We start from the raw sequence: 18,427 nt of genomic DNA, 5'->3' as shown, positions 1-18,427 counted from the left end.
AATGAAAAGTATGCTGTAGGCTGTAGCCTTACCAGGAGCAGTTCCAACGACAGAAAATTTTGAAATCAAACTTCGTAGCAATACGAACTTATTTTTTTAAACCATGTTCTCTCGATGTTATATTTTAATTAAGAGTGTACTTATTCATACTTAACAGGTTTATTAACAAATAAATATACCTAAAATATCGTGCACTATCAATAAAACGAAAAAACCCTAAATTTTTTTGTTATTTAATAATTTATTGAAATAAATAGTCATAATCAGCTAGGCTAATACCGTTGACACCCGCCTATACCTTAGTCATCTTGCGACTTTTAAAGCCGTGAATCCAGGTGGCCGGGTTAAAATGCGTAGGAGGGAGGGTTATTGCAATAATGCCCATCTCTGATGGTGTATAATCTATAACTATAAGAGATAAGTGAGTGTGTCTACCGATAAGGGGGCACCTGCGGGCGGGGGAAACGGGGGTGAACAGGCCCCTGTAGGGGCCCCATTTTGCGGCAATATTCGGAGGGGTCAAAAGGTTAGGTCAAAAGGTTAGCTTATTTACGAGGTTAGATGATTAACGATGTTACCCTGGGTCAATAGGTTATCTATGGCGGTGTGGACACGATGCAAACAGCCGTTAAATAGGGGAAATAGGGGTGAAACAGGCCCCTGTAGGGGCCCCATTTTGCGACAATATTCGGCGGGGTCAAAAGGTTAGGTCAAAAGGTTAGCTGTTTTACGAGGTTGATTTACGATGTTAGGTCAATAGGTTATCTGCCCCTATGGCGGTGTGGACACGATGCAAACAGCCGTTAAATAGGGGAAATAGGGGTGAAACAGGCCCCTGTAGGGGTCCCATTTTGCGTACATTTTCGACAGGTCAAAAGGTTAGGTCAATAGGTTAGCTGATTTACGATGTTACCCTGGGTCAATAGGTTATCTGCCCCTATGGCGCTGTGGACACGATGTTATGCAAACAGCTATAAACCGTCATAGTTAATATCTGGCGCGGTAACCCATTTTAGGTCAAAAGGTTAGCTGATTTACGAGGTTAGATGATTTACGATGTTATAACCCATAAAACCCAGGTGTTAACCCATTTTAGGTCAATAGGTTATCTGCCCCTATTCGGCGGGCGGTGTGGACTGACACGATGTTATGCAAACAGCCGTTAAATAGTTTCCGTCATAGTTAATGTCGGGCCTAGGGCACAATTCGAGTTGGTTTTCGCCGACAAACACTTTCGGGCCCCTAAGGGTACCGTAAAATAGCGGGCGGTCATCGGTAAAAGTGTTTTGGAAAAAAAAGAGCAGAGTGTATACAAATTATAAGGTTTTATTTATACATTCAAAGTTACAGTACATTAAGCGGATGAAAAACGCTTAAAGATAAAACAATTTATTTTTAATATATTTATGGTTTGTAAATACCATAGTAAACAAATTGTAAAAGTTAAATACACAAAACATATTTTGGTTGGCCACTGTTTCTTTAAAATCTTCAATAATTTTAAATGCTGTTACGTAATTGGACGCGTAGCGTACAAGGGTATCATACCTTTCATGTTCATCCGATAGAAATAAATTGTTGGGTGCACATGGTTCTTTATACAATATTTCGTAAATTTTACGATTATTATCGGTTATAACGTAACCCATTAATTCAAAGAGTTTTTGGTTCACTTTAAGGAGTTGAATGTGCGAATTAATGAAATATTTGAGTCTGTCCAATTCTCAAGTTTCCGGCGCTTTGATTACGACCGACGCTTCGGATATCGTACTTTGCAAGGTTAATTCTTTTTGGTCAGACATGGCGGCGGTCACTAGCGCATCAGATAGCGGGAACGGTGATCGAAAAGGCAACCGTTGGGGATCATTTATTTGTTCCCAGTGCCCGTATAAATCGTCCCAGGCGCGCGAAGACATCTCAAAGACCTGGTGTGTGATTTTATTGCATAGAGCTACAGATATATCGAGCTCAGACGTAAAACCCGTAGTAACGAAAAGCTCGGATGAAAGTGAATACCGAGGGTTAATGTTACGCTGAGTCGGATCAAATTTAGACATTTTAGTAGACCCAGGAACGTTATCTACACAGCTTCGTTTAGACATGATGCTCGAGAAACGGTTTGTAGTGTACTGCCGATGGATGACGGGGATGAATCCCTTATATAGCGATAATAATTTGATGACGTAATCAGGATGACGTAATGGGTTGACTCAATGACTCACGCGATTAGTCAAATTTTGCGGTGTTATGTGTATAGCGACGGCCATATTGGTAAACCAAAGAGATAGAAATTCTACAAGTCCCATTAAAAGTAAAATCAACGCGATTAGTAATGCGTTTTTAGGATTGTTCGCGATAAGGCGAGTAACGGGAAAGGCGGGATCGTCCCTATTCGGTAGGGCTGGTGGAATCATCTGACATGATGTTATGCAAACAGCCAGTAGCTATAAACCCGAGTAATGGGCCCCCTACGGCATCTGTCAAACACTTTTTTCCACGTGCGAGTGGTGTTATGAAATAAATCCAAATAGTTCAATGGGTCGAGCCTTTTGTGTATCTATTCATAACTATTTTCACCGACAAACACCTTCCCCGTGTAACATTATTTTCAAACACTTTTACGATGCGCAAAGCTATCCGTCTTACGGAATATCGGCCCTAGGGGGTAAAGGGTAGATAGAGGATGGCCCTAAAATAGACACAGCGGGTGTCCCCTCTCGCTAGCTAAAAGTGTCGTTTTTACATCAGGTGTGGATTCTTCGCGCTAAAATGGTTATAACAAACGATTGTTCCCACCAAAAATGTAAAATCCATCTCCGCTGTTCTCGGATGAGGACGTAGCCATTTAAGTTTTTATCAATTTTTATATTTTTAGCTTGGTGATGTATTCCAAAATTAAATGGTAACCACGTATGCGTAACAATTTCAAGATGCAAGATACTCGAGAATGGTAAAATAGTCTATATTTAAAGTTAAAATGCGAAAACTATATTTGTATAGTCGAAATTTATTTTAACGTGTTAAAATAAAAATTCATCTTTCTGACAAGTGTCTTACCCATCACACATACACCATCTAATCTGGAATCTATGTTTAACAATTGGAGGAATTCGTGTTTACGATAGGCTCTTTTTTAACGTAACTTAGTACATTAATTGAGTATTTTGAAATATTTTAATATCGGAATTTTTTTTTGATGTATTAAAAGTAGAGTTAAGATGCTTTTATAGTATTTTCTATGTATTAGCATATCTGAACTTGTGGTTCAATTTTGGGTACATGGACCACTTACACGCTAATGATATTAAAATGAAGTTTAAAAATATTTCCATTTGAACGAGTCCCTCTTTTTATATCCGCAAAGTACTGAACGATTCTATCTTATGGATTTAAATAGTTCTAACAATAGTACAACTACAACATTTGAGAAAGACACTTTTCCCATTGTGAAAGTGGAATACAAAATAAGAATCACTTCAATTTAAAACGCACTTTAAATTTAAGTATAGACTATTTTACCATTCTCCAGTAACTTTTTTTTCTTTAAAAACTGAAGAAATATTAGAAACGACATCAGTGATCAATTAATTGTTTCCGAGTATGACAGACGATTTTTGATATTAAAGAGTCATTTTTCAAAAGTAAGATTGTTTTCGGTTATTTTTTTTAAAGCTAGCTTAGAAATCACATTATTTTTATATATAATTATTTAGTTGTAATGTTAATTCTTAATTACTGGTAGCCTTCACTAGAAACTCTTATAAGAATTATATATGAATTTATAACCAAGCGTGTATTTACCACTAGTGAATGCAATATCAGTCGAAGAATTGAAGAAAGACGGAATCACGTCATTATTAAGAACTGGTGACTACTTCTGTATATATTGTGACGGTTCAGTTTTTCATGTTCCAACTGTCGGACGGCTAGCAGGGTACTGTGACGGATACTCAATCTGTTTGAAGTACCGTAAAGCTGTTTATTTCCAATCAAAAAGAATTCTAAGTATAATAATTCCTCCAGGTGTATTAAAAGCGTTACCACGCATATATTTGTGTTTAAATTGTGATATGTTGGGCACTAAGAGAGCAGCCAATTTGTCATATTGCGAAGTAACTGGTGGATGTTGTGTATTTCCAAAAATTAAAAAATAATAATAGTATGTGTGTGTTTTTCTATTATTTTTCCACCTATATTTGGCGTATTGAAAGCTATTTTAACGTATTGAACGTAGAGTCAGGGGTTTTTATAGTATTTTACTACCTATATTTACATTTTGGAAAGCTATTTAAACGTATTGAGCGTACAGAGTATTTTGCATTATTTATGGTAATAAAAGGTAATTATTGTAGAAAATAAAAGATATTTTAATTAAAACATTTCGGTGATCTATTCCAAAATTAAATGGTAACCTCGTATGCGTAACAATTTCAATATGCAAGATACTCGAGAATGGTAAAATAGTCTATATTTAAAGTTAAAATGCGAAAACTATATTTGTAGTGTTCAATTTAAAAGAAAATTACTTCAGCTTTTAAATAAGATTTTTTTTCTGTATCTACCCTATATCATTTACATATTATTTTTTTATTCTAATTTAACCATAACTTTAAAAACGTTGCACGTCTGAATAGCTGTGTAGAGTACTATTAACAGAGATAAATATTTATGGGTTCAGTTAATGTGATGATTCGAGTGAAAAATTTGAATATGTTAAAGTTATTGGATTGAAGGAAACTTCAGTGTTTTCAGAGTGATAATTAAGGGAAGTTGCCGTACAATATAGTTGAAAATTATCTTTTTAAGTCTGTGTCCACCCATTGATTATGTTAGGAAGTGAAAAAATTTCATTTAGCAAGCTTTTCTTCAATTTCGGTATCCACCCTGTATCATTTAAAAGCTCAAGCATTGTTTTTATCAAGTTAATTTCAAAAATATCTTAAAACAAGCTTCCCTAAGTCTGACTAGCTCTGTAGGGTAATAATAAAATAGCTAAATATTTTTTGGGTTTAATACTTGTGATGCTTAGTGAAAATTTTCCATATATTACAGTATTAGGTTGGCTAATTATTTTTTTCACCTGCTACCATTCTCAACGGGTGAACATAGAATAACAAAGATAATTGTCCAATATATTTAAAGCCAACTTTCCTTACATTTCTCTATGAAAACACTGAAGCTTCTTTCAATGCGATAACTTTATTACATGCATTTTTTTTTCCAGAATTACAATTATTGAATCGAAAAAAATATGGAACCACCCTAGAATTAACCAACACAGGTATTCAGAAGAGATGGTGTTCAATTTAAAAAAATTACTTTTTTTTTGGATCCACCCTATATCAGTTATATAAAACCTGAAATTATTTATTTTTTTGAATTCTAATTTAACCATCACTTTAAAAACGATAACTTCCCTTAAATTTCAAACTGAAAACACTAAAGTTTCATGCAATCCAATAACTTTGACTTTTGAAAATTTTTCACTCAGAATCATCACATTAAATGGGAGCCACTCTGTATCGTAAAATTAAAAACTCAAGCATTGTTTTTATCAAGTTAATTTTAAACATATCTTAAAACACGCTTCCCTAAGTCTGACTAGCTCTGTAGGTTAATAATAAAATAGCTAAATATTTTTTGGGAGTCAATAATTTTGATTCTGAGTGAAATATTTGCATATATTACAGTATTAGTTTGGCTAATTAATTTTTTTTCATCTGCTACCATACTCAATGGGTGAACATAGAATAACAAGGGTAATTTTCCATTATATTTAAAACCAACTTCCCTTACATTTCACTATGAAAACACTGAAGCTTCTTTCAATGCGATAACTTTATTACATGCATTTTTTCCCCAGAATTACGATTATGGAATCGAAAAAAAATATGTGACCACCTTAGAATTACCCAACACAGGTATTCAGAAGAGATGGTGTTCAATTTAAAAAAATTACTTTTTTTGGATCCACCCTATATCAGTTATAAAAAACCTGGAATTATTTATTTTTTTCAATTCTAATTTAACCATCACTTTAATAACGGTAACTTCCCTTAAATTTCAAACTGAAAACACTAAAGTTTCATGCAATCCAATAACTTTGACTTTTGAAAATTTTTCACTCAGAATCATCACATTAAATGGGAGCCACTCTGTATCGTAAAATTAAAAACTCAAGCATTGTTTTTATCAAGTTAATTTTAAACATATCTTAAAACACGCTTCCCTAAGTCTGACTAGCTCTGTAGGTTAATAATAAAATAGCTAAATATTTTTTGGGAGTCAATAATTTTGATTCTGAGTGAAATATTTGCATATATTACAGTATTAGTTTGGCTAATTAATTTTTTTTCATCTGCTACCATACTCAATGGGTGAACATAGAATAACAAGGGTAATTTTCCATTATATTTAAAACCAACTTCCCTTACATTTCACTATGGAAACACTGAAGCTTCTTTCAATGCGATAACTTAATGACATGCAATTTTTTTTGCCCAGAATTACAATAATTGAATCGAAAAATTATCCAACTCGGCTTATTACGCGGATAATACAGAAATATAAATTACTTGATCAAAACGTTTTACGAATAATTTTGAATCTATTGAATAAAAGTTAACCATCCCCAACCTCAAAGGTGGTATCGCGCTTAGATAGAAGACCCGATATGTTCGCGAATTCCGACAACGACCATAATTTCAAACTATGTTTTTTATATTTTTTATTTCTTTCTTTCTTTTATTTTGTTTAATTATATATATTTAAAATTGAAGCTGAAACAAATTTTAAAATGACTTTGGTTTCCCATAAGACATGCTACCCTCCCCACCTCGCCGTCTTGCGCGCGTGCGCTGATTTCCCCTGGAGGGGGCGCGGTCTGGGGCGCGGATTTCTCGGGGGGGGCGCGGTCGGGGGGGCGCGTCCAGGTTAATTTAAAAAATAAACATTGTCGTGAAGGAACTAGCTATATCAACAGTATCGACACCTCCCGCCGTTCAAGCTTGGACTTTCGAACAACCCTATCCAGTACAACAACTTCCGAACGCCATTAAAAGACAAAACGGCTGGGTGTCTAGGAACCTTCACGGTATTTGCTGGACCGCGGGGTATCTCCCCTATTATAAACTACCCGCCTGCCTTATATCAGCTGTTTCGAGTGCTGATATGATTTTTACAAAAGGAGACGTAAAGTGTAAATTTTTAGCCGATTATATTGAGACCGCCATATACGATTTGGAAACTTTTGACTGTCCCCGAGCTGTGACTTTTGATACGCCCCCGCCAGTGAAATGTCTATTCAGACATCAAACTCTAAACACCCGACAATGGTGTTCTTTGGAACGAAGTCTACTTTTCGCCGACTGGATTACCCAGAACCGCGCTGAAATAGACAACCAAATACGATGTCCATTTTAATTTTTTTTTGTATCGCACTATAATATTTTTATTTGAGTCGTAAAAGAAAAATAATTTTTGTAATATATCATCTTATAAAAATCTTTTGTAAAAATAAATATTTTTTATTATCTTATAAATCCGACTCGTTATTTCTCATTGCTCGCGTCATTTTTTAGATTACGTAATTAATAGTTCATTGTGTCCATTCATTCGCCCACGTTGGAAAAATATTATAAACGTATTTTAGAATTTTAAAAATATTAAGTGTCAATTTACCCAAATGTAAAATTTACTTTATACGGTCACCTTTAAAAATAACAATGTATTCAATATAAAAACGTTTATTCACATTTTCTTTACAGCGGTTTTAATATTATGAATTTGATTAGTTTTACAATATTCTTGATAATAAATCAGAGCAGCCATTTCGTTTTCAGTCGGCATTTTTAATTCGGCTGGCAGGTTAGATGTAGTTGACTCGGTTGATTCCATTGTGGCACCGCGCTTTTTACATTCCCCAATAAGTTCGTTAAGATAATCGATAATTTTATCATCTGACATTTCCTCGACCTCCGTGTAATGGAGAGATTCACTCGCATCACAATCACACGCCAGATCCGAATCTTCTTTCATTGTATTACACGATAAATGAGTCATTAAATGTTGTTTGAAACCTCTCACGGACCGGTATATTTCCGCGCATATCCAGCATTTCTTGGGTACACTAAGCGGAGACATCTTCCTCTTTCCCATAGCGGCTGGCTTATGAAAACCACAACGCATCTACGTAATCTTTACGTTTCATGGTGTAGATTACGTCATCTTTAGTGAGTCATTTTTAAATTACGTCATTTTTATAGATAACGTCATTTTGGGGGGTTTAAACCCAGAAATATTATTCCGTAGCTCAAAGAGAATCGGGATGGCATAAATATATTGTGAATTTTAAAAACGGTTAAAGTCTCTTTTCGTTAAGTATTTTTAAATATTTGGATATCGGAATTGTATTTTGCCGCGTTAAAAGTAGAGTTTAGATGTATAGTCGTTTTAAGAAATACTCGTGATATAGGGTCAAGTGCCCAGCATATTTAAGTACTACAATGATATTAAAATAAAGTTTAAAAATATTTCCATTCTACGTTACTTTAACAACGAATATTCTATGACGTCAAAACACTCAAATCCATGTTTCAAATTCAAATTAACAGCGCAAAACACTTAAATCTATGTTTTCATTTGATTTTTAAATTAACCTGGACGCGCCCCCCCGACCGCGCCCCCCCGAGAAATCCGCGCCCCAGACCGCGCCCCCCAGGGGAAATCAGCGCACGCGCGCAAGACGGCGAGGTGGGGAGGGTAGCATGTCTTATGGGAAACCAAAGTCATTTTAAAATTTTTTTCAGCTTCAATTTTAAATATATATAATTAAACAAAATAAAAGAAAGAAAGAAATAAAAAATATAAAAAACATAGTTTGAAATTATGGTCGTTGTCGGAATTCGCGAACATATCGGGTCTTCTATCTAAGCGCGATACCACCTTTGAGGTTGGGGATGGTTAACTTTTATTCAATAGATAAAGCTCTCAAAATTATTCGTAAAACGTTTTGATCAAGTAATTTATATTTCTGTATTATCCGCGTAATAAGCCGAGTTGGATAATTTTTCGATTCAATTATTGTAATTCTGGGCAAAAAAATTGCATGTCATTAAGTTATCGCATTGAAAGAAGCTTCAGTGTTTCCATAGTGAAATGTAAGGGAAGTTGGTTTTAAATATAATGGAAAATTACCCTTGTTATTCTATGTTCACCCATTGAGTATGGTAGCAGATGAAAAAAAATTAATTAGCCAAACTAATACTGTAATATATGCAAATATTTCACTCAGAATCAAAATTATTGACTCCCAAAAAATATTTAGCTATTTTATTATTAACCTACAGAGCTAGTTAGACTTAGGGAAGCGTGTTTTAAGATATGTTTAAAATTAACTTGATAAAAACAATGCTTGAGTTTTTAATTTTACGATACAGAGTGGCTCCCATTTAATGTGATGATTTTGAGTGAAAAATTTTCAAAAGTCAAAGTTATTGGATTGCATGAAATTTAGTGTTTTCAGTTTGAAATTTAAGGGAAGTTACCGTTATTAAAGTGATGGTTAAATTAGAATTGAAAAAAATAAATAATTCCAGGTTTTTTATAACTGATATAGGGTGGATCCAAAAAAAGTAATTTTTTTAAATTGAACACCATCTCTTCTGAATACCTGTGTTGGGTAATTCTAAGGTGGTCACATATTTTTTTTTCGATTCCATAATCGTAATTCTGGGAAAAAAATGCATGTAATAAAGTTATCGCATTGAAAGAAGCTTCAGTGTTTTCATAGTGAAATGTAAGGGAAGTTGGCTTTAAATATAGTGGAAAATTACCTTTATTATTCTATGTACACCCATTGAGTATGGTAGCAGATGAAAAAAAATTAATTAGCCAAACTAATACTGTAATATATGCAAATATTTCACTCAGAATCCAAATTATTGACTCCCAAAAAATATTTAGCTATTTTATTATTAACCTACAGAGCTAGTCAGACTTAGGGAAGCGTGTTTTAAGATATGTTTAAAATTAACTTGATAAAAACAATGCTTGAATTTTTAATTTTACGATACAGAGTGGCTCCCATTTAATGTGATGATTCTGAGTGAAAAATTTTCAAAAGTCAAAGTTATTGGATTGCATGAAACTTTAGTGTTTTCAGTTTGAAATTTAAGGGAAGTTACCGTTTTTAAAGTGATGGTTAAATTAGAATTCAAAAAAATAAATAATTTCAGGTTTTATATAACTGATATAGGGTGGATCCAAAAAAAAGTAATTTTTTTAAATTGAACACCATCTCTTCTGAATACATGTGTTGGTTAATTCTAGGGTGGTTCCATATTTTTTCGATTCAATAATTGTAATTCTGGAAAAAAAATGCATGTAATAAAGTTATCGCATTGAAAGAAGCTTCAGTGTTTTCATAGAGAAATGTAAGGAAAGTTGGCTTTAAATATATTGGACAATTATCTTTGTTATTCTATGTTCACCCGTTGAGAATGGTAGCAGGTGAAAAAAATAATTAGCCAACCTAATACTGTAATATATGGAAAATTTTCACTAAGCATCACAAGTATTAAACCCAAAAAATATTTAGCTATTTTATTATTACCCTACAGAGCTAGTCAGACTTAGGGAAGCTTGTTTTAAGATATTTTTGAAATTAACTTGATAAAAACAATGCTTGAGCTTTTAAATGATACAGGGTGGATACCGAAATTGAAGAAAAGCTTGCTAAATGAAATTTTTTCCCTTCCTAACATAATCAATGGGTGGACACAGACTTAAAAAGATAATTTTCAACTATATTGTACGGCAACTTCCCTTAATTATCACTCTGAAAACACTGAAGTTTCCTTCAATCCAATAACTTTAACATATTCAAATTTTTCACTCGAATCATCACATTAACTGAACCCAGAAATATTTATCTCTGTTAATAGTACTCTACACAGCTATTCAGACGTGCAACGTTTTTAAAGTTATGGTTAAATTAGAATAAAAAAATAATATGTAAATGATATAGGGTAGATACAGAAAAAAAATCTTATTTAAAAGCTGAAGTAATTTTCTTTTAAATTGAACACTACAAATATAGTTTTCGCATTTTAACTTTAAATATAGACTATTTTACCATTCTCGAGTATCTTGCATATTGAAATTGTTACGCATACGAGGTTACCATTTAATTTTGGAATAGATCACCGAAATGTTTTAATTAAAATATCTTTTATTTTCTACAATAATTACCTTTTATTACCATAAATAATGCAAAATACTCTGTACGCTCAATACGTTTAAATAGCTTTCCAAAATGTAAATATAGGTAGTAAAATACTATAAAAACCCCTGACTCTACGTTCAATACGTTAAAATAGCTTTCAATACGCCAAATATAGGTGGAAAAATAATAGAAAAACACACACATACTATTATTATTTTTTAATTTTTGGAAATACACAACATCCACCAGTTACTTCGCAATATGACAAATTGGCTGCTCTCTTAGTGCCCAACATATCACAATTTAAACACAAATATATGCGTGGTAACGCTTTTAATACACCTGGAGGAATTATTATACTTAGAATTCTTTTTGATTGGAAATAAACAGCTTTACGGTACTTCAAACAGATTGAGTATCCGTCACAGTACCCTGCTAGCCGTCCGACAGTTGGAACATGAAAAACTGAACCGTCACAATATATACAGAAGTAGTCACCAGTTCTTAATAATGACGTGATTCCGTCTTTCTTCAATTCTTCGACTGATATTGCATTCACTAGTGGTAAATACACGCTTGGTTATAAATTCATATATAATTCTTATAAGAGTTTCTAGTGAAGGCTACCAGTAATTAAGAATTAACATTACAACTAAATAATTATATATAAAAATAATGTGATTTCTAAGCTAGCTTTAAAAAAAATAACCGAAAACAATCTTACTTTTGAAAAATGACTCTTTAATATCAAAAATCGTCTGTCATACTCGGAAACAATTAATTGATCACTGATGTCGTTTCTAATATTTCTTCAGTTTTTAAAGAAAAAAAAGTTACTGGAGAATGGTAAAATAGTCTATACTTAAATTTAAAGTGCGTTTTAAATTGAAGTGATTCTTATTTTGTATTCCACTTTCACAATGGGAAAAGTGTCTTTCTCAAATGTTGTAGTTGTACTATTGTTAGAACTATTTAAATCCATAAGATAGAATCGTTCAGTACTTTGCGGATATAAAAAGAGGGACTCGTTCAAATGGAAATATTTTTAAACTTCATTTTAATATCATTAGCGTGTAAGTGGTCCATGTACCCAAAATTGAACCACAAGTTCAGATATGCTAATACATAGAAAATACTATAAAAGCATCTTAACTCTACTTTTAATACATAAAAAAAAATTCCGATATTAAAATATTTCAAAATACTCAATTAATGTACTAAGTTACGTTAAAAAAGAGCCTATCGTAAACACGAATTCCTCCAATTGTTAAACATAGATTCCAGATTAGATGGTGTATGTGTGATGGGTAAGACTCTTGTCAGAAAGATGAATTTTTATTTTAACACGTTAAAATAAATTTCGACTATACAAATATAGTTTTCGCATTTTAACTTTAAATATAGACTATTTTACCATTCTCGAGTATCTTGCATCTTGAAATTGTTACGCATACGTGGTTACCATTTAATTTTGGAATACATCACCAAGCTAAAAATATAAAAATTGATAAAAACTTAAATGGCTACGTCCTCATCCGAGAACAGCGGAGATGGATTTTACATTTTTGGTGGGAACAATCGTTTGTTATAACCATTTTAGCGCGAAGAATCCACACCTGATGTAAAAACGACACTTTTAGCTAGCGAGAGGGGACACCCGCTGTGTCTATTTTACGCGCTGGGGGCAAGGGCCATCCTCTATCTACCCTTTACCCCCTAGGGCCGATATTCCGTAAGACGGATAGCTTTGCGCATCGTAAAAGTGTTTGAAAATAATGTTACACGGGGAAGGTGTTTGTCGGTGAAAATAGTTATGAATAGATACACAAAAGGCTCGACCCATTGAACTATTTGGATTTATTTCATAACACCACTCGCACGTGGAAAAAAGTGTTTGACAGATGCCGTAGGGGGCCCATTACTCGGGTTTATAGCTACTGGCTGTTTGCATAACATCATGTCAGATGATTCCACCAGCCCTACCGAATAGGGACGATCCCGCCTTTCCCGTTACTCGCCTTATCGCGAACAATCCTAAAAACGCATTACTAATCGCGTTGATTTTACTTTTAATGGGACTTGTAGAATTTCTATCTCTTTGGTTTACCAATATGGCCGTCGCTATACACATAACACCGCAAAATTTGACTAATCGCGTGAGTCATTGAGTCAACCCATTACGTCATCCTGATTACGTCATCAAATTATTATCGCTATATAAGGGATTCATCCCCGTCATCCATCGGCAGTACACTACAAACCGTTTCTCGAGCATCATGTCTAAACGAAGCTGTGTAGATAACGTTCCTGGGTCTACTAAAATGTCTAAATTTGATCCGACTCAGCGTAACATTAACCCTCGGTATTCACTTTCATCCGAGCTTTTCGTTACTACGGGTTTTACGTCTGAGCTCGATATATCTGTAGCTCTATGCAATAAAATCACACACCAGGTCTTTGAGATGTCTTCGCGCGCCTGGGACGATTTATACGGGCACTGGGAACAAATAAATGATCCCCAACGGTTGCCTTTTCGATCACCGTTCCCGCTATCTGATGCGCTAGTGACCGCCGCTATGTCTGACCAAAAAGAATTAACCTTGCAAAGTACGATATCCGAAGCGTCGGTCGTAATCAAAGCGCCGGAAACTCGAGAATTGGACAGACTCAAATATTTCATTAATTCGCACATTCAACTCCTTAAAGTGAACCAAAAACTCTTTGAATTAATGGGTTACGTTATAACCGATAATTATCGTAAAATTTACGAAATATTGTATAAAGAACCATGTGCACCCAACAATTTATTTCTATCGGATGAACATGAAAGGTATGATACCCTTGTACGCTACGCGTCCAATTACGTAACAGCATTTAAAATTATTGAAGATTTTAAAGAAACAGTGGCCAACCAAAATATGTTTTGTGTATTTAACTTTTACAATTTGTTTACTATGGTATTTACAAACCATAAATATATTAAAAATAAATTGTTTTATCTTTAAGCGTTTTTCATCCGCTTAATGTACTGTAACTTTGAATGTATAAATAAAACCTTATAATTTGTATACACTCTGCTCTTTTTTTTCCAAAACACTTTTACCGATGACCGCCCGCTATTTTACGGTACCCTTAGGGGCCCGAAAGTGTTTGTCGGCGAAAACCAACTCGAATTGTGCCCTAGGCCCGACATTAACTATGACGGAAACTATTTAACGGCTGTTTGCATAACATCGTGTCAGTCCACACCGCCCGCCGAATAGGGGCAGATAACCTATTGACCTAAAATGGGTTAACACCTGGGTTTTATGGGTTATAACATCGTAAATCATCTAACCTCGTAAATCAGCTAACCTTTTGACCTAAAATGGGTTACCGCGCCAGATATTAACTATGACGGTTTATAGCTGTTTGCATAACATCGTGTCCACAGCGCCATAGGGGCAGATAACCTATTGACCCAGGGTAACATCGTAAATCAGCTAACCTATTGACCTAACCTTTTGACCTGTCGAAAATGTACGCAAAATGGGACCCCTACAGGGGCCTGTTTCACCCCTATTTCCCCTATTTAACGGCTGTTTGCATCGTGTCCACACCGCCATAGGGGCAGATAACCTATTGACCTAACATCGTAAATCAACCTCGTAAAACAGCTAACCTTTTGACCTAACCTTTTGACCCCGCCGAATATTGTCGCAAAATGGGGCCCCTACAGGGGCCTGTTTCACCCCCGTTTCCCCCGCCCGCAGGTGCCCCCTTATCGGTAGACACACTCACTTATCTCTACTATAACTATTATTAATTAAATTTTTATAAATTTTAATTAAAAATACACTAATGAGCTACCGTATTTTTAAGTAGAAGGAAAGTGAGGGTGTGGCGTCAGTCTCAGGTTCAGGTTTAGGTTCGGGATCGAGATCCGGGATTTATGGGGTGAAATGGGGGTAAAATCATCGAAAAGTCAATGTATTTAGGGTATTTCTCGCGACGATTTGTTTTTTCGTATATCAACCTATTATGTCCAGGCCAACTTGTTCATTTATCTACGCTTATCTCGAAAGATACTTGAACGTATATCTTATCAAGCTTTATCGTACGGAATAAGTTGAAATGATGTAAAAATTGATAACATAGGCGACGCGTGCGCACATTACCCCGGGGGACGCGGTTAATTTGAATTTAAAAGTGTTTTGACGTCATGGAATATTCGTTGTTAAAGTAGAATGGAAATATTTTTAAACTTCATTTTAATATCATTGTAGTACTTAAATATGCTTGACACTTGAACCAATCTCACGAGTATTTCTTAAAACGAATATCTCGATCGCGTTTTATCGTACGAAATAAGTTGAAATTATGTAAGTTGTATGATACTTGATAACCTAGGCAGGAAGATAGCGCGCGCGTGCGCGGATTACCTGGGAGGCGCGGATTGCCCGGGCGCGCGGTTAATTTGAATTTAAAACATGGATTCCCTCTCCGAAATAATTCATGTACCCAAAATTGGACCGCAAGTTTTTTTCTTTTAGGGGAATCTCTATGGGAGTTTAACATTACAATAAAGCTAATAGGTCAAGTTTTTATTTTTATTTTTATTTTATTTAATAAATTTAAACTATAATACTAAACTTTTTCAAAAAAAACTTTTACAAACAAAATTTAAAATACACATTTTTAAAATTTAACTACACCAGCTCCAAGTCAGCTAGCGACTTTTTTTAAGTAACTACTAACTACAATTAAAATCAAAGGATCTGCTATATTTTTCATGCTTTGAAAACAATTCATTAAAATCTCGAGTTTTTAAATATATGTAAAACACGAAGGAGCAGATCTTTTATCACAAATTTTCCAAAATTATATTTAATTTAGTTTATAATAATATAGGGAACTCAAAAATTAAAAAACCGAAAAATCAAAAAAATTACTTACTTCAACCTTTCTCCCAGTTATTAGTTTCGTTTTAAACTTGGTTTACGTTTTAGTTTTACTTTGCTATTCTAGAAAATTCTAAAATTCCTTTAGAGTTTATCAGTATGAGAATTTCATTCTCAATCACCAGAAGGACACAAAGCTGTAGCTTGGCTCCCGCCGTTCACCCGCGCCTCTCCCGTTCCTCCCGCCGTTCACCCCGCGCCTCTCCCGTTCCTCCCTTAATCACCAGAATTTCTAATCACCAGATTCTCTCTCTCGCTCACCCGCTCCTTTCCCCCGTTCCTCCCTTAATCACCAGAATTTCTAATCACCAGATTCTCTCTCCCGTTCACCAGCTGCTTTCCCCCACCCCCATTCACTGGATACTTTCTCTCTCTCTCTCGTTCACCGGTTGCTTTCCCCCATCCCCATTCTCCAAAATTAGTTTTGCTCGTGCAGATATCTGGAGATTAGATTTTTACCCGTTTGCTTATCGCTTCCGAACTCCTTAATTTCTAATCTCTAGGCAATAAAAACAAGTTATTTACATTTAATTTTTTATTTTAGAACTTTGTTTTACATGTTAGTAGGTACTATCAGATATTCCATTAGATGGTTATCTTGTACATTACATAATTAAAACAAATTAAAGTAGTTAAGTTTACAGGCATTTAAATGGGGTGAAACGATCTCCTGCAACTTAATTTAATTAAAAGTTCTAACTCACGTATTTGTAGTGTTTAGCAGCAGTATCGTCTGACATCCGAGGGACAGTCACAAACGTCTTCTTCTTCTTCTTCAGGTACAGGTGAGAAGCTTTTGTCAGAGACCGTAGTTGCTTTTGGCGTCGGGGGAATGTCCCATTCTAGCGAAAGGTACTTTTTTTCCGATGGTGAATTATCCCTAGCCGGACAGTTTGGAAAGAATCTAGCATGTTCAAGTTCTGGTACGTCTCCTGATTTCCATCCTTCTAATACGCCATGGCATTTGTAACATCGTACTTCATCGCCCCGCTGAATATAGTAGAATCCAGCCTTCGCTAGTTGCTCCTTAGTGACGTGCGGATTTTTCCAGTGACGAAACGTTTCAAGTCGATACACTTCAATGTCCATAGCTGATCTAGACCAAATACGTTCTATAGTTTCAAATGATACATTCTCTAAGTCTACATTTACCCCTAAGTCTACTAAACCTAATTTTATCAATATGGTTAAATTTCTACGCTAAAATTCTCAATATAAACGCTTTTTTCAATATGCAAATTGTTTTAAATATGTCTAAAAATATAGTCTATTACCAAGAAAAAATAGTTACTTACTTTACGGGTAGAAATCCTTTGTCGAGCTGTAGAAAAGACTGAGCGATCCGTCAGCAGGTCTTTACTCGTCAATGTGCCGAAGAGAAATGACGCGTGTAAGATTAATTTATTCCTATCTTGTTGAGAATAATTCATCACGTGATCTAAACTTCAAATAACCCTCAAATTCTATTGGCTGTCTCTCTCTGACAATTTAAACTGCCTCTAATGATTGACGACACATATTAACCCACTTGAGTATTTGGAAAAAACCCTTTGCTACTCGAAGGAGAGTTTTGGAAATACCACGTTGACGATATCAAAATCGAGCTCTCACTTGAAAATGTTTACGGAAAACAATCCTCTTGGAAAATTGAGTTACGTAGAAGATTGCTAAAAAATGGCTAAGTGTTATGTTTTTTTTTTCAATAGTGAGTCTTATTTTTTACATTTTAAAGTATTTATTAAGAGTGAAAAATCCCATGACTACACTGACGGCATATCTTAAGTACCGGTGGAAAAAAATTCATTGCTCAAAGTTCAGTTATCTTATTAAACGTGCGCGTGCACAGAAAAATGAACGAGTCACGTGATAGTAACTTAATTTCTACGTTAATCTTACCCCTACTAGGCCTAATTTCTGTCTAATACATTTCCAATATATATATATATATATATAAAAGAATGCCTAAAAATTTCATTTTAAATATAATAAAATAGCCTAGCTGATTATTATTATTATTATAACTTACTTTTCAGCGTGACCTTCAATGACTATTCCCAATGCTAAGACTCTTTATTGAGATAACGAAAACTGTAACTAAGAATTGATTCCCATGACTTCCCTGACGGCATATCTTAAGTACCAGTGGAAAAAAAATCCATTGCTCAAAGTTCAGTTATCTTATTAATCGGGTGCGCGCGCACAGAAAATGAAAGTCACGTGAGAATCGGTACGTCACTGAAAATAGTGGAAGTGTCATCACTAG

At 34.6% G+C, this 18,427-nt stretch overlaps 2 protein-coding genes across 3 annotated transcripts in view; both read right to left on the bottom strand.

The window, feature by feature from the left end:
- Positions 1–18,427, bottom strand: part of LOC149926075 (uncharacterized) — a 374,126-nt gene that overhangs the window by 86,200 nt on the left and 269,499 nt on the right. The window lies entirely within an intron of this gene.
- Positions 16,816–17,627, bottom strand: LOC149926080 (death-associated inhibitor of apoptosis 2-like). 2 transcript variants are annotated; one of them, XM_090159846.1, is made up of 2 exons: positions 17,460–17,627; positions 16,816–17,260 (listed from the first exon to the last, which is right to left on the bottom strand). In XM_090159846.1, exon 2 carries the CDS (start codon positions 17,251–17,253, stop codon positions 16,882–16,884), a length of 372 nt encoding a protein of 123 aa, XP_090015972.1. In that variant the 5' UTR covers positions 17,254–17,260; positions 17,460–17,627; the 3' UTR covers positions 16,816–16,881. The 2 variants fall into 2 exon arrangements, with proteins under 2 accessions (XP_090015972.1, XP_090015973.1); XM_090159847.1 differs by having other exon boundaries at positions 16,816–17,255.

This window comes from Leiobunum rupestre, chromosome 10 (assembly GCF_980474605.1).
Source record: "Leiobunum rupestre chromosome 10, qqLeiRupe1.1.hap1, whole genome shotgun sequence".
NCBI lineage: Eukaryota > Metazoa > Arthropoda > Arachnida > Opiliones > Sclerosomatidae > Leiobunum > Leiobunum rupestre.
The sequence above is the reverse complement of the archived record's forward strand: the minus strand, read 5'-3'. Positions and strand labels throughout refer to the sequence as shown.

Bases quoted from the DNA above. Each gene is read 5' to 3' on its own strand.
- LOC149926080 (XM_090159846.1), bottom strand. From the start codon at position 17,253: ATGGACATTGAAGTGTATCGACTTGAAACGTTTCGTCACTGGAAAAAT.